Raw genomic sequence first — 23,893 nt, 5'->3', positions numbered from 1 at the left:
CGCAAAGTACATAAAATAACACTTCAGCGACTGGTTCTTTCTGTGCCATTTTTAACGTACATATATGGTGAACACGTCCAGTGTAGTTCTCTTTAATTCCCAACTAATCTGGATGGAACAAGTAGAAACTACTTTAAACTCATTGTCATTATTTATTGGATAAATCAGAAATCAGTTCCTGGAAAGTCGTAAAATATTCCAGCATTGCAATATCTTCAGGTTATCAAACTCATTGATTTATGTTTAACAGTCAACTAATCGATTTCAAACCGTTTGTGAGTATTCCATAAAACGATCTGTAGTTTTCTGAGAATAATAATATGAAGTGAGACGCGGTGGTTTCCCCATCTTGATTTAATGGTTTATTAATAAAAGACGTTCATTAAAATTGTAAATATCGCTACGCATTAAATAAATCTCACATCTTAGAGGTACATCGTGAATATCTTGGCAAAGATTCTAGTGATTGACCCAGACTGTGTTGTTTTGAGCTCCATATCAATCTATAATTAAACTATAAATGGCTTGGCACTTCAGACAATAGCACGCGATCAAAGATGTAAATTCAACATTAAGTATTAATGTGTACGTAAATGGATGTAAATGTATAAATTCTCAAGTATTGTCAACGTGAAATAATTCGTTTTATGTAACATAAAAAAGAATAAAAAGAGCAGAGCGTGCAGCATTGCATAGACACATCACTCTTGAATATTGATTATTGGGCTTTCATCCACCTCTAACAAAATATGAATAATATTATTTGCATTCAAACAGAAGCCCACCACATTAAGTACCAATAATCCAATTATATGTTATAGGCAGGTTTCAGTTAACTGTAATACCTGCGTTTTTTGCTGTTTACTTAATGTAAACCAATTTCGTGTAAAGAGCTTTATGGAATAGACCGATATGAAACAATGAATGTGGTGGCCTTCAAAGAACACACTATCTCAACTCCCAAAAATAAGCAAGCAGCATAACAAGAGTGAGCACATGCAGGTCACATCTGAAACTTAGATCTATGGCTTACCTTTCCTTGCATAATAAGTCTAATTGTGAGTGTGACATTTGGGTCATCATTTATCATATTTTTATTATCCATATCCATGGTCGTTTGAAACAGGGATCAGGGCGAAGAGGCAGGTTTTGGGTTCAATTCTGCAACAAAGAACAAATCGTTAAACAACGCCATCACAAACTACCGCAATAATACAACAAAAAAACACTCCGACTTACGCTTTAACCTGATTTTTACAGAATACAACTTAAAGAAACAACTACAACACATTCGACATAACCACGAAGTCATGCGCGTCATTGCCGACAAACTTCTAGAAAATAACGCTTGGACAAAAACTCATTAGAAATTAAGTGCCACTAATTGTTACAAACTACTTAGTTACAATTAAAAACTTACATTGAACCCACTAACAGGTAAAAAATCAAATTGTTGGGAGCTTGGAAATGATGATGCCTCTACTCCACGTGCTTCATTCGACAATGCTGCCAACGTGCAATATGTCGGAGCAAAAATACCCCGAGCAACGCGACGCGCGCGGATATTTGAAGATATCGATTCCTCGGACCGTTTGACCTATTATGTTTGTATTTCATGCTGTGTGCATTAGTTGATGGTTGTTTTGAAGCAAAAGCCTGTTTAATTAGTAAAACTAATTATGTTGCACTAAAAACTCCAAAAATGCCTGCGGAAATGTCAATAAAATCGCTTTTTATATTAATTATAAAATTGAGATGCTACGGGTTCTGTGAAAGCATTTAAAAGCATTTTTTTTCAGTAGTTTCAATTATTTAGCGAATTTTGTCAAATTCCGCTTTAGGGAATATAGCTATATTTAACTGTGATGTGAAGAAAATGCCCAATGAGCAAAAAAGACCAATCACCCGTTGTAACCGTAGCAGTCATAGAAATAACCATTTAGGGCTTTTAACAACACAGCTAATTTCACTCTAGATCATGGTACCGCTAAGGGTCAAGAGTTTATGAACTAAATAGAGAAAGCACAATGTATGTTGACAGAATTAGTAGTGAAGCTAACATCTTATTACCGTTAGAGATGACAGACAGAACTACCAACACATTTTTTCAGTAAACACGATATAAAATGAGTATTGTTAATGAAACAATTACCTCATAGTTCATAATAAAACGTATTAATTATGTAAACGTAATTTATTATAGCATAAATTTATCTAAATCATATAGAATTGAATGCAAATTCAGAAAATCGGATTAAGTTAAGCCTTTTACTAAATGAATTTATTGTCTATACATATGGCTAAATTGATATTCTATTTCTACAAATATTGGCCAAACATCAATGTTTATAGATATGTACAAAGTTTTGAAGATTCACCAGACCGAACAGTAACAAAAGCTTTATTTTATCTACCTACATACTATGTATGATAATCCTCCATTAGTGCTTTTAGCAAAACGAATCAACAACGTGAATTTCCATTTAAATGATAAAAACCAGTGTTTTATTATTGATTACTGCAAACGTGAATGCGGGGCATTAAGAACTTCTGCATATTATAATTATTTGAAGCTAACGTAAAATTTGAATTTAATTATACTTTGAGCCGAGCTGTCATATTTCAAAAACTGTTCAGATACCATCTTGATAAGAATTAATGCCTAACTGAGTTTTTTATATGTATATTCTGATAATATTTGATAATATAACTTGAGTCGATCTTCCTTGTTATCCTTACCTTCCTAAGCTTGGCTCACCTCCCCAACTCGCGTTGTTTCTCCATGCCATATTATCCAATCTTCTTAATCAAAACAACAAGAGCAAATCGGCTACAAATGGAATCTGCAATTAGGATAATAACAAACTCACCTATAACTAGATTTCGTTTCGTTTTAAGAAGGAAGCGTTAGTAGAAATAAAGATTCAAATTGTCCAATCAACTTAAAGAGTTTTGTACCAGTTCAACGAAGTAGAGAAACTGACAGATTGTTAATTAAAAGAGTTAAGTGCAGCAAGATTGAAAATTTCGTTGTTGTTCTTGCAATCCTAAGATAGAATAACTAATTCAGAAAGTAGTGCAAGGTCCATTTTTCGTATTCTGCCCGTATCTTTTGATAAAGTCGTAAATAAATTCTTTTTCAACATCTAACATTTTGTTTATTCATGTTTCTGCGACTCGAAACTCTTTAAAATGTAATCAGCATGGAGGATTCAATAAGTCGGAGGATTGCTTTATCTGCAAATATAAGTTTCCGTAAAATATTGGTTTTAAAAAACTTGACTTGCTTCGTCATGCCATTTCTATTTTGGAGATGTTTGTAAAATCGAGATCGAGATTGTTATCGTTCCATTTTTTTTCTACTTCGATTATGAAATGCTTCGATGAGCAGATAACACACGTTCGTTTCATTTTCTTTTTCATGATTATTCAGGCGTGCGTGGATAACGCGGTTTTGGCGATGGGAAAGCTCCGAAGCTCGACGCTTGCCGGAAAAATGCATCAGAAGCACGAATAAAAAGTAGAAGACACAAGAGGAGAGCTTAGAAAGATTTTAAGATAACAGATGTTTTCTTTAGGCTTTTATCAAGTAAATTTCTACTCTACAGTTTGTAGCTAAACCAATATTGGATATTAAGAAGTAAAACAGTTTATTACGTCCTGTTTGCCTAATATTCCCCTATGAATGGGAAATAATTTATGGAGCAGTTTCAGTTTCAGGAATAAGGTAAACGTCAAGAAGTTTTCAGCCCCTTTTTAAGTTGACATTTTATTAATTGCTGCCTGCCCAAGCAAAAATTATACTTAATTAGTGCGGAGAAACATAAAAAGGAAAGTATTTACTGGAAATTTAAACGCCATCACACACAAAACGATTTAATATCTTTGAAGTAAATTAATTTATCCACGGGTTTATTGTTTATGAAACGTGATGTACATTTTATCTTGTTATTCCTCAAAGGCATTACCCAGTTTTACGGTCATTCGCTAAAAATATTTATGGCCCTGATGGTTGTGATAATTCCTTTTTAATACACGTATTCATTCATTCACACGTGCGTCAGTTAAAAGAACTGGATTTTCCAAGATCACTCCATTTCATTCTAATCAAGAAGGTTTTAGTAATAAATGAAGCAATTTACACCTTCAATAAGATTGATACTTCGAATCTTACGGATTTCAGGCGTAAGGCGTTTAAGGCGCGAGGAATTTTTTTGCTTTCCTCTGTTTATACATCACTAGCCTCGTCTTCGCCTTTAATTAAAACTTGTTCGGTGCTGAAGAACCGATTGATTATCATGAAATTCATGTAGCTGCGGGATTCAAGAGACTCAAAGAGACAAGGCCTTTTTCGCTTTTTAAAAGTAAACATTTTCCCTTCAAAAGAACGGAAATTAATAATGAAACAAGTTTTCGGGTGTTCCCGGGACACCCGGTATAATCTACATATTGAGTCGGACGTGCCAGTTTACTGATACTACGAATATCTCGCAGATTTCTATTGGGGATTTGTAGGGTTTTGAAGCAATTTTCGCAGCTTACAAGGATCAGAGTTTCACTCGGCCTTTGTGTACCTAATATTCGTCGTTCTTTAAGATTATTTACATCGCGAATAAAAAAATAAAGAAAGTTTTAAAGTGATTATCTAGTTTTTAACTCGATAATTACAACTCCGGTAATCAAATCCGTGTTAATTAAGTTTCCGGGTAAATACCAGTCGAAAAAGCGCGATTACAAATGAGCCTTACAGAAATTCCCCGCAAAATCATACATTTTAATGAAAACAGGGATTTTTAATCCACAGTTCACGTTTATCGCTTCAATCTCATAAATTAAGTTCCTTAATGTGGACTTTAAAAACCTTCCGTGAAATTATGGCATACATTTTATGTCAAGGAAACTCCGGCTTCTCCCAAATTAAATTACCGAGGTGCAGGTATTACTCCGTCATAATATTTTTACAGCAGTGGAGGTCCGGATATATAATAGTTTTAAAAGAGGTATTTAATGTTTTGCACCCGTAATTTATGGCACCGATTAACTTTTTACTAAATTTTCGCAATGCTGCAACGGGACACTATGTTGTTTTTTTGTTAACATCACAACAGTGATGTAAAATCGATGCGCCCCTTTAAGAAAAAGCCCACGTACAACCCAAAAAAGTTGAAAGATTTTATCATGTCGCACCTGTTGCTTAACGTTTTCCTTTATACTCCGTGGCGTCATTATGGGGTAGGAAAATGTCACTACACTTATAATGTTCATGGGGGATCATTTTTATTCCGAAATAATGGTGTGCTAAAAAATCTTGTTGCTCCTTTCTACTAACTCTTCTTAATTTCTTTCACTCGCACGATGTTCTGAAAAACACCTTTCGCTACAGAAATAACAAATTAACAGTTTACAGTTGTTATCACAGGTCCTGGTTTTCCACAAGAAGTGAGCTTGTTTAAGTAGTCTTCATACGATAGATTACCACGATTTGTAAACAATGAATCTAACATTTCCATAAAAGTTTCATAATCCAACTTCTTGGCCCTGAAGTTGCCACATTTATCGAATACCGTCAAATAGTTCAGAGACATACTTGTAGGTGTTAAAAGTCTTCTCTGTGAGAGCGCCTGTGATCTGTTCATCAAAAATCTCCGCCTGTTTGAACCATTTATACGTTTGCGTGAAGGAGATTTCTTCCTGTTTTGCTGAAAATAGCAAGAATTGGGACTTCAGGGCTTCATCAGTTTTGGGGTCTGTTAACATTTTTCAAGACCTAAAGCTAAAATTACGATGAAATAAAATTTGGTGGTTTTACATAAATTTTGGAAACGTCAAACTGGAAGAGGCGCCCAGATTTTAGTTTGTCAGTTAGAATTAAAAACTAGGATTATTATCACAAGCAATATGTAAAAAATACAAGAAATCCAAAGTACCTTAAAGACACAGTAAATCAAAATAATTTCAATTATCTAAATTCACAAAGATATCTTAAATTAGGGTATCTAGAGACCACAATTATCTGAATCTGAAGAAATAACAAATTTTAAAAAACCTGGAAAATTCTGAACATTTCCTCTGAGACTCTCAATTTGTTCAAATATCCACATTTAATTTAATTAATTAAACGATATAACAAGCAATTTGTCGCGACCCAGCATAATTTAAACCGCCAAACAGTCTGAGAATTATTGCTGAGAAGCAATAAATTTGAAACCTCATGTGGTAAGTCTAAAGAGACCTTGATTACTAGTTTTGATTTAAGATCGGCAGTTTTAAAATGCAAATACAAATGTCAATCAAAACGACGGTTAAATTTATAGGAGTATTAAAATTTATTGCCCGGACTGGTTTTTAGCATCAAATTTTGGCAAATTATTTTGTCTACTCTGAAACTACTATTTCATTTCAAGCAAATTGGTCATTAAAATTGCTTGAAACGTTTTATATTTGCATAAAGATTTAAACATTTATTCCGTGTAAAATTTTAAAATCGTGTTGGTTCAACTTCCACGCACCAAGACGTATTACAAAATTCAATTCAGAAAACTTAGAAGTGCCTCAGGCATGAATGAACGTAATTTATAAGTTCATAAAATAACAAACTTGCTTAAGGTAATGTAAGAAAAATACCTCTAGATTTTTTTTATTTATTTTATTTCATCATTTCAGCAGCTAAAGAGAAAATGGAGAACTTCACGCAATTTTTGCATTAGAGGAAAAAATGTATGCGATTAAAAGAACAAGGGAAAGCATTCCATTTTCTCAACAATAGTCATTTTCCCGGGCACGATTTAGACAATATTTTCTCATTGTTTTTGGAGATTTAGCATTTTTACACAGGTTGGAGCTCCTTCTAAATGTCACCATGCTCTATAAAGATCCGAAAGTCTCTCTTGGTTTAGTTAGTTTTGCAAACATGAAACTTTGCCAACACAGAAGGTACTGGCCAAAGTTCATGGAAGTTATAATCAGGAATGACAAAGACCGTTTGACCTTTGTAATTTATGTAATAAAAAAATAATTCAGTCTCAAGCAGCTTTCGTGAAAACTCACACATAATGTTGGTGATTAAACGCTTTTTATATATTTTTTTTTATTTATTTCAAAGGTTAGGGTTTCATAGAAATAGAAGTATTCTGTAGGCGAATAATGCGTGGGGAATCGATGAGAAAATAGGTATGCTGGAAAGCCCGTGGCATCTCATTGATGAATTAATCGAATCAAATCAATTAGCGATTCTTAAAGCCGGATATAAATGGAACAAGTTCTTTATGTCCGACTAATTTTTTTGAATTGTAATAAAGTGTTCTCGCTTAACTAAAATTAGGTTCCATTTTAATTCATTTAAGAATTTTGTAAAAAACAATTTCTTTTCTGTTTGCAAAAGGAGCACGGAAATCCTGGAATATTTCGTTTATGTAGGATTAAAAATATGGGAAAATACGGTCGTCTCCTTATTGGATGTTGAAAGCTCTACCGAAAAGCTTATTAAATTTTTCTTTCAAACGGAACTTTCCATTTATTCTTTGAGGATGCAATACTTTTATCTGAAATTAACATTTGCAATAAAATGGCAAAGTTCACGGAAATCCACTTTATTAGTCGGGAGTAGGTAAGTGGGCAATTTCACAGCGGTGAAAAGTCAAACAGATATCACACATGTCATCAATTTTTTTTAGTAATTGTATAAAAAGAGTAAAAATAAAATTCGCATTTTAGGATTAACTCAAATTTTAGATAAATTTAGATTTTTTTACGAAATTTGCACTGGAGCATTTCAAAAATACAATTGCGTCCTGATTCTAAATAGTAAGCGTGTTTGGCTCCACCAGGTCAGGGCTTAGGGATATTTGTAAAGTAAGTTTTCTTTTTAATTACACTACAATCATTTTGGTTTTTTTTTCAGTCTTGCATAACAACTTTGTAAAATTGATAAAGGTCTATAATACATATTTGAAACGATAATGAACTAAGCTTCCCAACCATAGAAGTCGCCGTGAGAGATAGTTTTTGCCAAGATATTTGAAAAACAAACTTGACAAAAAATCTAAAGTAAAAGCAGTTTGACACGATCACATTTTTTCTAAAATTTTTACGAATAAAAATTTGAGAATTTTTCTTGGAAATTGACGTTCAAAGATCTGTCGCAAAATAAATACAGAAAAAAATGTTCCTGTTTGCTAACCTCTAAAATCAGCGGTTTTGGGGTTTATTCTCTTCACTTGGCGCATTGTTACTGCGCAAAATTGTGAAATTATTTAAGAATTTTTTAGAACGTTTTAAAAAATTTTTGAAAATATTTTTGCAAAATTATTTTCTCAATTTTTGTTGTTTACCACGAGAATATTTGTTTGAAAATAAAAAAAAATGTGATCGTTTAAAACCGCCTCAAGTTTTAGAAAAAAAAACACATTTTGAGAACTCTTAATCATCAAAATGTTTTCTGTGCTCCGTTAGCATGAAAGTTATTTTAAAATGAATATTGGCCTAGAAATTACGATTTTGTATATAAGAAATGACACTTTTTTTTAAAACGCCAAAATAAAAAAATATATATATTTTTTTAAAACTTCTAAATATTTGTTGTCCTGAACTAACCAATAAGAAATAGCCATAAATTTGTCAGCGCGTCAAAAATACAAGATCTGCTTTTTCAATGACGCAAATTATAAAACGATATAATAATTTTTGAGTTATACATATGCAAAAATGCATATGAAAAAATTACTAAAAAAAATGTTTTTTTAAACACATCAACTTTTTAAAAATATCATTTAAAGCATTAATTCTAGCGATGAGTTTTATATGTTAATGAAAACTGATAAAATTGACTTTCCAAAACACTGTCAAGCATATCCATAACTTTGCAAGTTAAAAAGAAAAACTAAAGAAAATAAATGTTTGTTTGATGGAGGAAAAAAGTCTTTGAAATGAAGAGACCATTCCGCTTTAGAAATGACTCTCTTGACTAGTGTTATTCAATTTGTTTAATACCGGCTTTTGCCCAGTACGCGTGTAAATTGTGCGAGTGCTTAAAGTATGCTGTAATACAGAAAGTAAGTCAATCTAATAAGATAAAAGACTCTAAAGTGAGTAAAAAAGAAAGACTTTCTCAAAGAGACGCTACACCTTTTTCCTTGCATTCGGAGAGAGAGAGAGGTACAAACAATAAACTGCGAAATCCTGTCACTAAAAGTCTGGTTCCATGTTGAGTCAAACAAATTGAAACTTAATAAAATCTACTTAAAGTTTGGGATGTAATGCTCACAGCAAGTTCCTTCCCCTGTTGAGATTTTAAATTACTGTAATCTATTAGTAGAAACTTTGATTAAAATTCCAGCGGTACCTACTCTGATCACCGATTTAAATTGTAACAGATTTTCCTTAGAAAATATAGCTTTTTCCAACGTGACGAACGCAATACATTATCGAGAATATGAAGCGGAAACTTATTTAATTTTACAAGCAGATTTGTGAAATCCAAATATACAGGGTCTATCAGAACTGGCGGACCAAAATCATCCCATGGATAAATGATCTTCTGCAGAAAAAGAGAAAATTGTTTAAAAAAATCCATCCTTGTTGGATTTTAAAATAAGAACGGTTTTAATTGACCAATCGTGTTGTAGATGTAAAATTACCTTAAAACATATATTTTTAACCATAGAAACCTATTTAATTGTTGCAAAAAATAATTGACTGTTATGTCATAACAAAGTATTTCTGACAATTAGACAGTCATTCCAAACGTTGATTTGTGGTTTCATTCTATTTAATAATTAATTATGTTTCCCGGAAGAATATTTTGGTCTTGTTGTATGGAGAGTGTAATCGCAGTGCAACAGCTACTATCCAACAATATGCACTTCGTTTTCCAAATAGGGAACAGCCTAGCCGAAATGTTATTTTAAGGTTAGTACAGAGAGGAAGAGAATCTGGTAATTTAATAGTATGCAGAAGGGAGGTTGGAGGTGCCCCAAGAACTGCGACAACCGTGGACAACGAGGAAGCGGTTATTGAGATTTTTGAAGAGGAACCTGAAACGAGCATTAGTATTTTGGCCAGAAATCTTCAAATGTCCACCTCTTCTGTTCAACGTATTCTTAAAGACGAACGAATGCACCCATTTATCCTCTAAGAGTGGAGTTTTGTACTTGGCTTCTGCGGGAACATGAAGCAAATGAGAACTTCGTCAAAAGCATATTGTTTAAAGACGAATCTTGCTTTCAAAAAGATGGATTTTTCAATCAAAGAAATTTTCATGTTTGGGGGCGAGATAATCCGCACGTCTTCAGGCAAAGTAATCCCCAGCAAAGATTTTCTGTCAATCTTTGGGCTGGAATTTTTGGGAACGCCATAGTAAATTGTTTTGAGAACAAGTTATACGCAATTATAAAACATCACATTCTTTCAGGTTGGCCCGTACGAATTTCCCGCCAGACTCAACGGCCAAATTTATACAAATTTTTTAGTTGATGATTTGGACATGCTGCTAGACAATATTCCTCTACAAAGATTAAGAAATGTTGACGTTAATAATATTTCGTTCCAACATGATGGATGCCCAGCACATTTTGCAAATGTAACTAGGAACCATTTAGATGTTAGATTTCCTAATGCATGGATAGGCCGCGGAGGCCCAAGACGTTGGCCCCCCAGATCGCCAGACCTTACGCCCATAGATTTTTTCCTTTGGGGACACGTCAAGAATTTGGTGTACCGAAACATGCCTGAAAATATTAACGTGTTAAGAAACCGCATTCAAGAAGCATTTGCTTCAATAACAGCTGAAATGGTCAGTAATGCTAAGGCAAGTCTACTGAGAAAAGCTGCGCTGTGCATTCAAGTGGAAGGAAGAAATTTTGAACATTCACTTTAAAAACTATTTACCTATTTATTCAAATTTATACCGCTAATTCATTCATTCTTGTTATTTCTGTATTTCTTTAATAATTTGTTTTTCGGATTCTGTTAATTTTAAAGTTTGAGTTTATTATTTCATTCTGTTGGTCTCAAAATAAACTTGTCAATTTTTATGAGAAGACGTCACCTAAAAAATTACGTCAGTGTAACAACAATGCAAAAATATTTAAGGTGCATCCATAGTTACAAATAAAGCAGGAAAATCTAATTTTCAGGTAACTTAACATCAGCAACACGATTGGTTAGTTTAAATTGTTCATTTTCTGATCACTATTAAAGATGGATTTTTTTAAACATTTTTCCAATTATTCCCAGAAGATTGTGAATACATCGTTTCATTTTGGTCCGCTAGTTCTGACAGACCCTGTATTTTGCGATAATCTTATTTGTAGTTAAGATCAAGCTCGACCTGACATAATATTACAATTATCTGCCTCATTCCCAATGCAATTATGTAATGTAATATGACCTCACTTACAATAACATCGAGGCACAACTTCCTGAGGGAACCTCCTTAATTAGATCACTGTCACTGCACTGATACACCTAGAGTATTCCCTGTGGCACACACGCTACATTACCTACATACATTTCTGTTATAAAATTTTCAGAATGCAATTGGGAGGACGAACATTGGTGTTTCCAGCAATTTTCCTACATGACAGAAAAACGTGGTAACACGTTTATACCATCAGCACGAAAAATCGAAGACTTAATGTAATTGTCAAAAGGTTTTTGTCTGGCGCTATTTTGAAATTCGCACTGATAGCGGGTCATAATTTGTAAATTCACAATAAGATCTTGGACATTAACTTTTAAGTACCAAGAGATTCTACAAAACTGTCACGTTTTTATTCAAATATTTCGATATGTAAACGAATTAATGAGGTTGTCAAACGAGAGGGTTGAATTCAGAGCAGGAAAATATATTGATTTGCTCGTACATTTCTTAAATGTTTCGAGTTAATGGATTCAGCTGCAATTGTGTAAAGTATTAAAAGTTGTTTCTTAATCAATTTAAAACACATCAATCCGAACAAAGTTTGGCAAACGCAATTAAGGACGCTCTGCCATAAGGGACTTTTAATGCTACGGAAATTAGATTCTAGAAAATATGTGGAAAATACCTCGATTTATGGAAAATACTTCTGTGCTGCAGATCTCGCACAAAATTTATGAATAATTCAACGTTTAGTAAGTAACATTTAATTGTTTCACGTTTCTAAATTTACAAATAAGTTGAAATGAAAAGGGATTATGGTAATTTCAGTAAACAAGTTCGCTTTGTTTGAATTTACTCGGTAAAACGTTTAGGTTAATAATATGCCTTGTTTAAATAAACATGTCGTTTACATTCATTATTCATAATTTCAATAACAAAAGATATCAGTCAACCTACAGAGTTTAAGTGCTTGAAAGAAGAGGATTATTTTCTAATCAAAGACCCCGACTAAGCAGGTGAAAGAATACGAAATGTCCTTGAATATCACGAGTGTTTTAAAATAACGTCTGGATTCAATTTGCTGGCTAAGCGAGAACTCCAGAGGATGTACATTTAATTTCAAATGGACCTGTCCTGAATCGCTCCCAGTGGGAGATAAGGACGAATGGGGTTTGAAAGAAGTGGGTCCACCTAGCGGATGATTGGTCTTATCGAGCCACCGATATCCAGCTGCAGACGTTTAATCTATGTTAATACCCAGCGACAAGAGTTGTTCCGATATTCGACTCCATTTGCTTCAATTTTATGCGGTATTTACACCACGGAATACCGTCTCGTTAATCTTATGAACACCTCATAGTTGCAGCCGTAAAATAAACTTTCTGCAATGTAGTAAATAAAATAAATCACAAAAAGGTTATAATCCGTGCAAACAGGCGAAAATTGTTGCTTTATTTCGAACACAAACCGATAGGAACTGATTATGCTAACAGTTTTTGAAAACATCGCTGCTTCCATTGTTCTTTTCACAGCTGGGAAACTTTATTTCCCCCGCTATTTCATCGTAATAAGTTAGTGAAAATTGTTCTTTACAGACTGACACAAAAACGTCGACTCGAGCTTTTAACGCAGACAGCAAGGGCTTTTAGCTACAAGGTCTTTAATTCGGATTGTTGCCGAAGATACTTCACAAGTAACAGGAAGTTTAGCCCTTTGCTTAAGTAAACCGGAAATATTACACAAGTCTTGGGGCCCTACACTTTCGTTTATACAATTGCTAATACAAAACTATTAAGTCGCATTTGCATAAATGGGGCGAATTGGGCCATTTATTAGTTCTGTCTGAGCACGTTTTAAAATCTCAAACATTCATTTTACCGAGCTATTAAAATTTGTAACCACGTTATCAAACATTTAAATGAAAAATAAATAATTACGGAATGAACGAATTTTACTTAAAGACCTGAATAAAAATTACAAACTCCGGGCGTTTTTATTTGATGGCTTGATATCCCCGTTCCAATTAAATGAACGTGGCTCCGACAGAAATTATGACACAAAATCATTAGATTTGCAACAAAAGGTTCGTTGCTCCCCGGAAGAATAAAACAATTATTCATGCAGTAAGTCTGAGTGACATGACAGCTGAAAAGTATAAATAATGTAGGTAATGTAAAGGGTGACTATCTCTAAGCTTAGCTGGATTCCTAATACCCATTTCAAGTCTAAATGCATGTCACAGCTGTCACAGGAGCCGTGAATGTTGCAGAACATACTTTATCACTTCTATCGGAGTTGTATTAAATAAAAAGTGGTAACAATTAGTATATTCTCAATAACACTCTGATAAAATTAGGAGTTTGCATAATCAATCGACCATAAATCGAATGAATTTTAATGAGAGAAGAGGTTTTGGCATAGTCAAAGCGTATCACCTGCAGCTGCTGGTAACTAATTTTGCAACACGATTAAATTTACAAAGCTTCAAATCGAAAATTGGCGAGAGATTCTTTTATAATTAAGGACAAAGCTTCCACAGTAGCACCTATTTTCAACAGCTAGGAGATGACATTTAAAAAGCTTCCGTGATTGGAGGGTAAAAGAGATCAGCAACTTATTCAAAAACAGAATTAAATTAAAATGACAAAAATAACGCCTCCGTCCCACACTTTTAGATTCTGATGGATAAAATGAGGTGGATTTCCTCTGCATCAATTTTGAATAAATAGGAAAATCCTGCCAACTACCATCCATTCTACAATCGAAGATAAATTTAGCTAGTGCTCAGTAGTGAACACGAAGAATTTTCCACCAACATTTTTGAACCGCAATAAAATTCCACCGGAATAACTTCGCCGGAGTATTTTACGTCCATTTGTTCAATAATTAATTTACATTCTCGAATCCATATTTGATCGTTAATCTCCCTGTCAGAACCATGTTGTTTTCCATGTTTTTACGAAACAAACACCAACAAAACGAACGAATCAATATTTAAACATTGTTTTGTTTGATGAAGAGTTTGGGTTGATATAACGGAAGAGTAATAAATTTGGGGCACCGGATGCATCCTCTTGAAGACTAAATTTACGTCCGATGTGGACAGTTGTTGATCTCGTGACCGGTGGAACACAGGTCAGGTTGTAAGTCCATCACAGCGGGCGCATCCACCAATTTCGCGTCCAGCATCGGACAGCTCGGTAAGCGTCAAATAATGTTATTAAAGAAAGTGAATTTTGCGTGTGGATTTGCGAGAGCCAACAAGTTCTTCAGTTTTAGCAGCAGTCCTCAAAGTAACTCGGAAGTTTTACGTTAACAGTGTCGCGTGCACGCACCTTTTTTAAGTGTGCAATAAGTAAGAACGTCTCCGGGGAGTAGAATAATCCTTGGAAGGAGTTAATGTAACAACGGGGGAGGAAACAAGCGACCGTGCGGAAGTCATTCGTATCAGACTCACATAAATCAATAACCCCCAGCGACGAACCGCCGATAACTGAACTAAATGTGCGCTTGCCTAACAGAATAATAATCATGTTTCTTCTAATATTACAGACATTTTGGCACAAGGAATCGATCCGTAAATGAAACGGTTGGTTATTTGTTAGTTGGCGACACTTCGGGAAATGACAGATTCTTATCAGTCACGATTCTTCGCAGATTTTCAATTTTCTCCAAGGAATTCCCATTTTCGTTACATTGTTTGAGTTCGTTTTTATCGGTCGTCCGTCGAGATGTCGGCTACGTGCAAATTTAATATCGTTTCAATGAACCTTTCTACAGAAGCTATACGAATTATTGGGTAGCAAATTATGCTCATTGCTAGGATTACTACAGCAGAGAAAATTCATGCATACCATTCCGTGCCAAACTGGGTTCCCCCCACTGATGCTTTACCTGCAACAAATTTATTGATGTTAGAAAATATGAACTTCAATGGGTAAACACGACTACAAAACTCTATCCGACTTTGTACCCAAATCTGCGATATTTTATTGAAAAAGACGTATTCGTGCAATGCGGAGATTACCTAGTACTGTCGAGAATGTGTAATATACAGTTGGTTCAACCATCTGTGAACGAAATATTGCACCGATATTGCTGATTATTCAATACACCTGTCATCCGCCAAATATGGAACAATAAAACTACCCTGCTCAAGTTTCTAAAAAATTTTGCTGAACTCAATGGTATTCCAACGATATTTTCGAACAAAATACGCTAATTACAAATTACATTTAGACAAAATCTCTACCGGAGCAGTGGAAAATTATTTATAAAGTAAAATTGTCCCACTTTTGTTTTTTTCATTTTTGCATAACAACTTACAAAATCAACAGTCTATAATACAACACTAAAAAGCTAATTAAATAAACTTCCCAGCAACTAATTATAGGACACGACAGAAATTTTAATTATTTTAATTTCAAATCTGCCAAGACATTTGAGGAAAACTGATAAAATTTTCGAAAAACAAATGGATTTACGTACAAATAGTTTTAAATTCTCCTTAAAATAAGTAAATCAACAGTGCTCCATTGCTCCAAAAATATGCAAGAGAACAGTAGAAATTTAACATAGTTCTAGTCATTTTTCAGTTTTAGCCCGAAATCAAGAAATTTTGACTTTCGGAAAATCTAAAAACAAATTTTAGCTAAAAATCACGAGAAAAACGATTACAAAAACCGTATGTTTCCATTTATCATAGTTTCCGGGATATTTTAGCCCAGAACCTTCAAAAATTTGGCCCTCAGGTGACTACTTAAAAATTCAAACGACCATAACTCAATTATTTTTTCCCGCACGGTAAAAATTCGTCCAGTTTTGAATTCCGCGTAATGTTCTGCGTTAAATAAGCACAAATAACTTGAGTTAGCTTCACAAATAAACGAGACAATAACCAAAATCTGTTTTCAAGGAGTCTATTTGGACTGATTATCAAACAATTTTTGCGAGGCGAAAACGACGTTTAATACATTTAAGTTATGCGTTAGTCGAAAAAACACAGTCTATCAAACTGGCTAAATCTCACGTTGGTAAGTCATATAGTTTATGAGTGGTAGCCCACAAATAAAAAATTGAAAAATTTTCATCGATTGGTAGAGATTTTTTTTCGCAAAAAAATCGACTATCGAATTTTAGATATTTAAGAGCGTATTTTAAAGAAGAAAAGCGCGAGACTATGCCGCAAACCGTTTCTTTTTATCTGTTGTAGTTTCGAAGATATAAAGCATTACAATCAAAAATCAACTAATCAAAACTTTAAACAGTCATTACTCGGTTATTTGTTGTCGTATGTATATTTTGAACCCAGATTTGGAATCAGCGTGAAATTCTGCGTAAAATGAACAGAAATAGTTTAGCATTGTTCAGTAAATAATCGAGATATTGACCGAATTAGATTTAGAAATTTTTTCGACCGTTTCAAATTTCTAATTCGGGATATGACAATTCGACATAATATGATTGTTATCGGCTCAAGAACGAAGAAAGCGTCGATAAAAACCGCATTTATGTATCTATCATAACTCCAAAGATTTTTAGATTAAAAAACCAAAAAAGTCTCTAAAACCGGATTAGGTAGATAGTACGTTTGGTCTTAATTTTTTTAAGTTAAGACCAAATTCTTATATGAAAAAGTAGTTTCGAACTCATTTCGGAACTAAAATTTTACTGTTTGCAACAGTTAATATTTGTATTTCGATGCGAGAGAAAATAGTATTTCAGATTTTCTTATTTTATTTTTAAATATTAAACACTCCAAATAAAATTCCAGCTTGCTACTCTAAAAGAAATTTTACAGTCCTAATGAAAAACTTTAATTTTACTTACGCTAACGAAAATAAAGCAAATGACACTTCAGGAAAGGTAGTAAACCTTATCAAGTAAAGTGTATGAAGTACCTACTCATAAGAATTAGCACTAAAATAATAAATTAAATTCCGTACTTTACAGTCTTTTTATTTATCTCACATTACGAATTTTAATTGTATTCCAAAAGCAAATAGCGACATATAAAAGAGCTGAATACGTGATTTTGAGTTTGATAGTCGACATCACGAAAGTTTTATCGACATGAAACGATTACTGCAAGTAAAAGAAAGTAAACATATTGTAGTCGAAAACAAAGAAAGCTATTGAAACAATTTTATTTATGTCGGTAATGTTGGTCTATTTTTATGAAAAGTGGTGAAAGGCGAGTTCTTTACAGAAATTCCTGTGAGATGGAATTTTTCATTTCATGTTTTAAGTGAAAAATTTAAATATTTTGTGAGATTTTTTTTGTCCACATTAATTTATTAGTGCCAGAAAGAGGACCGATTTGAAATTTTCACAGTTCGCGCTAATCTGATATTGTGTCTAATTGGCAAAATTAATTGAATCGAATCCTTTAAGATCATGTTTTCGCTTTAATGCATTGCTTCGCTAAAACGTCAATTTGAATATTCATTCAACCAATGCTCATTAATTCCATAAATCGAATTAACTTTTCGCCAATTAAACACGCCATCGTTAGTTCGTCATCATTGAAAACGCACAAACTAAAATATTACATTTGGGCCTAAATTGATACTCGGATTCGTGTCCACAGTATTTTCTTTCCTTTTTCAATCAATCAAATCTAACTACTTAAAGAGATTACTGTTCCCACTCGGAAGATCAGGTCGTCTGATCTCATTTGTGATAGATGGGAAGGGCAATTTCTAATATAATTGAAAGTTTCATTTGTTGTTAGTGCGAGGATTTTAATTCGGATAAAACAAGAGATTTTTCATTTTGCGGAAACATAATCTCTACTAACTCCGGCATTGTATTTAATTAAAACAGAAGACAACGCCGTCACTGTAATTACGACTGGGACACCTGGTGACCTGGTAAATACTGCGGTCATTATTTCCGATTTGCTGGAGCATCAAAATTCCGGGAGGAAAACGGAACTGGATAAACCGGAAGCGCACACCACAGGATTATGTTAATTGTTTACGGCAGGAAGAAGTGGTGTGCAATATTATTATGATTTAGTAAATTTTGCTAACCACCCTATTTTGTGCAGGAAAACGCTTCTTTTATTTGACAAGTTTGTGTCTGTCCACTTCAAAATTAGAAGAAAGTACCGATTTGGTCCATGAACCCTGCAAATTTTCTCCCCAAAAGAGACGTCACTTCACCGTTTGAATTTAGCGATACATGTGCGCGAAACCTTTTGAGACGTCAAAGTTTACGACTGAGCAATAATGGGGTACCGTTACGAAACCAAATTCAAACTTAAGCCAATTTCAATACGAATATCGACGCCTTCAATATGGAACTTGGTGCAAACAGAGAGACAAAAGAAACTTCGAACTCATCAAAATGTAAATGGCTCGATGCGGTTATCTTTAGTGACTCTGAACGGGTCGCTGATGATTTCAAAGCTCCAGTCTTTGTGTTAAATCTCGACTGAAATTAAATTAAGCTGCGACACTCTATCTACACTCGTTGCAGACAGACGCACATAACATTGCTCCGGTGTTGCTTCACGTTTAAGCTTTTATACGTACTGACGTTTAAATAGATTATGCTATTCATAATGTAAGCCTTGTGTAAAATTTAATCCTTTGGCTTGAATTATCGAGTAAAATATTTACCTAATCGTTTATACGTGAGCTATATTCAGTTCTAATTTAAGCTTTATACCGAGTGTTAGAAGTTTGCAGGTCCGTCTGGATCTAGAGCAAACTCCCTTTCAATTGGACTCTTCAAAGTTTTACTTTAAATAAATAAAATTGTTTGGAAATAATTTACCACTGAAAGTGTTCATAAATAATTTACCTCGAATAACTTTCGGGAGTTTAGATAAGTTAGAACGAGGGATATCACAATGGATTCTTGGATATTTGAAGAAGATAAATGATCAGCAATTTCTTCGTTCTACAAATGGATTGCTTTAGAAACTCAAACTTTTTGGTAGTAACTTCACTCTCTATGAGTGAGTGTTTCGTGGTTAATATTGCTGTAGAACTTTAAACTAAATTACGTCGATTTCAATCCCGTTTGTCGTTTTCAATCCAATTTTACAAATTGATAGGTTGATTGATACTGCTGATGGTAGCTCTCAGTAGTCAGACATTTGAATAGATAGTATTAACCAAATCTGCTATTATCATAATGTAGACAATACAACAATCAATACCTGACAGAACCCAAGGTATCCTGACATTACATTTAAACGTCCTTTCAATAGGACAAAATTCTTGATCTCGAAATCTGTTTGTGACGTTTCTATGTAATGGGCTATTGAATACAGCCCTCGCTATTTCAAGATAGGATACAACAAGGCAATGCAACAACATAAGATTTATCGGTATAACAGACTGACAACGTTCTCATCACAGTCGAATTGCTACAGTCAACACAACTAATAACATCACATCTACCATACAAAAGATCTAAATGTCATCCGTGAACGATAGCGTCTAAATTTAGTAGGATATAAAGCAACTTACACAAAGGGAAAAATAATATGCCAAGTCGTTATTAAACGCCTCCACGGTGCGCCGTTATCATAGGTGGAAATTGAAAAAAGAGAAAATCGTGGGAAAACACGTCTTGAAGAATGGAAGACGATGAGGTGATTAGTGAAAAGTTACTTCTGTAGTAGTTTAAAAGAAAACGACAGACAAATGTTTTGTAAAATACTCCGGCAAATGGAAGGCACCTTACTGACCTCCGCTTCAGAAAAAGTTTTTATCGGAGCACATTATATTAAAAGGGCTTACTAATTGTATTGTGCCCTGAATTCTAAACAAACTCGATGTGTTTCTCCACTGCTTAAATTCCACTACATTTAAGACGTTGAATTTAATATTCGAACTGCATACAAATAAGATTACTAATAAAATAAAGTTGAAAATGTATTTCAATTTTGTTCAAATATAGCAAAAATCCAAAAATTCGCCACTTCATTGCTTCCAATCTTTGTAACACAAACCGACAATTTCCAGAAGGGTGTAAGCATGCCTAAACCCACCGTTTTCAAGTATTTCGTGTTTTTATCTTTTATTTGTGGTTGCTTTGACATTTATTCTTTGATCTCTTCGAATCAGAGACGTGTAGACTTTCGACCGCAAACTTTACAACGTTCGATAAATTTTTCAACAATCCGTAAACTCGGTCCTAAATAAATACCTTGTGCCCTGTATTAAACTGACATTTTAAAATTAATCACTTTTCGCATAAAGTTTAATAAAATTTAAGTAGCTGTCAAATCAATAACCCGAGCTGCTACTTTACTCTTTAGCTCTTAAACATCCAAACCACCAACTTTGAGGTTAATTAAAGTTGCATTAAACGACGTGACACAAATAAGAAGAACTAAGACGTGTTTGTAGTTTCTAAGTTTCTGATCGAGGCGGCAGATTTACATGTGCAAAGTTGTAAGTCATATGACCAAAGTTATATTCCTTCTATTTTGAACGACAGTTTTCATGGATTAGATGCAATCGAGGCGGAAGCAAATATGTATGTCTAATTTCATTTTTTATTCACACAACAATTGCACAACTTCATAGAATACTTTTTTATTATACTATGTACATTATTATTCATATTACGCAATTTAATACGTAATGATAATGTAAAAGACATTTTACAAAATTTTATTTTGAGAACAGACCAAAAACTTGTTGTTTTAATAGGAAATCGTCATCCAAACAGTTATTAAGCAATGGTGTTAACACTTTAAATACGCTTAAAAAATATAAAACAAAAGAGGCAAATTTTTAAAGTCAAAGCTTCAAAAATTTGGTCCTCTGGCGTCTACCCGAAATTTCAAACGACTCTAATTTAATTATTTGTTGACATACAAGAACAGCAAGGCAGTTGGGGATTCAGCGTAAAATTTGACGTAAAATAAGCACTTATAACAAAATTTCCTTAACAAATAAACTAGATATCAACCAAAATTGATTTTCTAAAGATGGTTTTCAGATTATTTTCAAGCTTTTTCAGAAAATAGTAGATTTTGTTATACAGCAGAAAAGTGGTGCTTTTTGTCGAACAATTAAATTGCAACATTGAGAGTCAGCAAAAGCCACTTTTCGGCCAAATAACAAATACTACTTTTTCTCCCAACGAAAGATTCAGTTCCACGACCGACAATGAGTGAACGCAAATTGAACTATAAAAATTGATGGCTATGCATGTAGTGGTCACTAATGACATTTACTGTGAAAAATATTGCTTTCAAATGGTTTTAAAGATCGTGGAAGTGCCGTACATAATGTAAGTCTCAAATAATAACTAGGCAGAAAAAGCGTTTCATCGACAACAAGCACTTTTCGTCACCTGTAACAAAATTGCCTACTTTATTGTCTAAAAACGACTTAAAAATAGTGACTTTTTGTGACGATTGGAGAAAAAAACGCTCAATATATTTGAGTTTACATCGATCGAAAGAATAACTTAATTAATTAATTCATTAACTGGTCAAATCTTAGATCGGTATTGCAAGTAATTTACGAAAGGCGATCAAAAATTAAATTTTTTTTTTCATTAAGCAGCAAAATTTCTTGTCCAAAGAAATCGATCATTAAATTTTGAGAGCAGATTTGAAACTTTTGAGAGCAGATTCTAAACAACAAAACCGCAAAAAAAACAATGGCGAAGACCGTTTCTTTCTATCTGTTGTAGTATTGGAAATGCAGAACTTTAAAAATTTTGAAACTCAAAATTTAATATTCTAAATTTTAATAATACCTTCTAGATTAGTTATTTGTGGACTCACGTTAAAAACTCGCAAGTTTTTGGATTTCGCGTGCAATTCTGCGTAAAATGAGTTTAAGTTTGCTTCGTAAATATGCAAGGTACTGTTATCAAAGTTATCTGTATAAATAATTATGTTCCTTGTAGAGTATAAAATATACTATAAATGTTGTCTGACTGCAATTTTTATATTTTCAATATTTTTGCATTTTTGGCGTTGCCACCAAATTTACTTATATAAAACTAATAATTTACAAATATCTAAATTTTCACAACAAATTAATTAAATAAATAAAAACGTTGTATTAGTTGAGAATAAACTTTCAAGTTTGTAGCTAACTAATTACTAATTACCGACTGAAATAATCCAAACCGATCTAAAATTCCAATATTTCTGTTATTGCCTGTAGCTACAATAACCAAACAAGGCTTCTCATTCAACAGATAATCCTTTGACATATTCAAAAAACAATTTTTCGCATCAGTCCGAGATTAACAAACGTGAACAAAAGCGGACAAATGTTTTGCATTAATCTGTAAAAAATGTTACATTGGTCTCCATAAAGGTAATGAAACACGAATTTAGTTCAGTTTTTTGCTAAGCATTTAATAACAGGAATCATTTTATGGTTCACTACTTATGTACAAGTTCTGAAGTTTCCTGGTAATATTGCTAGCGATATTATTAAATTCCGACACTCACTTCTGTTCGGAGATATTATAAGAAAGCCTCACATGCGACAAATTCCTAACATTTTATAAATATAATATTTAATTTACTCCTGGGATTCGACTAAAATGAGTTTCATTATGTTTATGATACATTCAAAGGTATTCTACTGGTTTTAAATCGCCTCCGGAACGATAAAATGACAAGTTCTGAAGGATGTAACTTTACACCATAACAGCAGATTTTAGTCAACAGTCCTTGACTCAATTAAAATGTTACAAACACTGTCATGTTCCAATAACAATAATGTAGACGGATTATTGAATTATTACATAAGAATTAAAGGATTGGGGCAGTTCGAGTTGCGCAACTTATAATCCTGTCTCCTGTTATATAATGGCCGTCCCCAATTAGGATATGCAACTCAGCCCCACTATTGCTCGATTTTATGTAACAAACCTACAGACTTCATGTTTTTAAAAATAATTTGTGGAATTCTTTTTGACAGTAGCGAAAGCTGATCAAAGAAATTTCTCGGTAGATACTCCAAGCGTCGTTCCAGATGAAAAAACCTTCCGTGTCACTGTTTGTCTGCCTTTTGAAAGATTGTAATTCTATGTGAAATTTAAATAATTTCATTTACGCTCCTATGGTCGGATTCTTTATGAAAACCGTTTGTTACGAAAATGTGCATGATACGTGTAACTCAACTCTTTCTTTTAATCGATTTGGATGAAATGAAATCCCAAGCCCATTCGTTTGTTTTGTTTCAAAATGTTAACATAAAGAAAACAAAGCCGAGCGTTGGGGAATATATTTTTGTGGGTGCATTATGTATTGTAGTCTAGGTAACCCAAATGTATCCACAAGTCGTTGTTTATGAGTTTTAGTATCGGTTTTGTTTATCCCCTGTATATCTTCAGGGTAATATCATTTCCAGGATAGAAGTTAGCTTCACCAGCCTTGTTTTATAACAAATAAAAACGAGAAAACTGTTTTAATATTTTATCCGACTCGAGGAAGCAATGCCCAGTTTCTCAATTAAGTTTTATTTATTTCCATCATGGTCTTGCCTAAATCGGCTTGTCGAATAAATGGCCCTCGCGTTTCCTCCTTAAATTGTT

The 23,893-nt window shown here is 33.5% G+C and overlaps 2 protein-coding genes across 10 annotated transcripts in view; both read right to left on the bottom strand.

Annotated features, from left to right (window-relative positions):
• mub (poly(rC)-binding protein mub) overlaps window positions 1-23,893 on the bottom strand; it is a 45,611-nt gene that overhangs the window by 10,869 nt on the left and 10,849 nt on the right. For 8 of the 9 annotated variants that reach the window (XM_088040130.1, XM_088040133.1, XM_088040129.1 and 5 more), the window contains one exon: window positions 1,034-1,161. In XM_088040130.1, the coding sequence (XP_087896256.1) occupies window positions 1,034-1,111 (78 nt within the window). In that variant the 5' untranslated portion in view covers window positions 1,112-1,161. Of the gene's footprint in view, window positions 1-1,033; window positions 1,162-1,420; window positions 1,541-23,893 lie in introns of those variants that run through there. The other variant, XM_088040131.1, reaches the window with a different exon arrangement.
• Window positions 2,746-5,757, bottom strand: LOC148172976 (uncharacterized). Its single transcript, XM_088039820.1, has 4 exons — window positions 5,723-5,757; window positions 5,406-5,691; window positions 5,188-5,360; window positions 2,746-2,830 (listed from the first exon to the last, which is right to left on the bottom strand). Exons 1-3 carry the CDS (start codon window positions 5,755-5,757, stop codon window positions 5,325-5,327), a joined length of 357 nt encoding a protein of 118 aa, XP_087895946.1. The 3' UTR covers window positions 2,746-2,830; window positions 5,188-5,324.

This window comes from Gnatocerus cornutus, chromosome 6 (assembly GCF_029298725.1).
Source record: "Gnatocerus cornutus isolate USDA-ARS CGAHR chromosome 6, icGnaCorn1.1, whole genome shotgun sequence".
NCBI classification, from domain to species: Eukaryota; Metazoa; Arthropoda; class Insecta; order Coleoptera; family Tenebrionidae; genus Gnatocerus; species Gnatocerus cornutus.
This window is presented reverse-complemented; position numbering and strand designations above follow the sequence as displayed.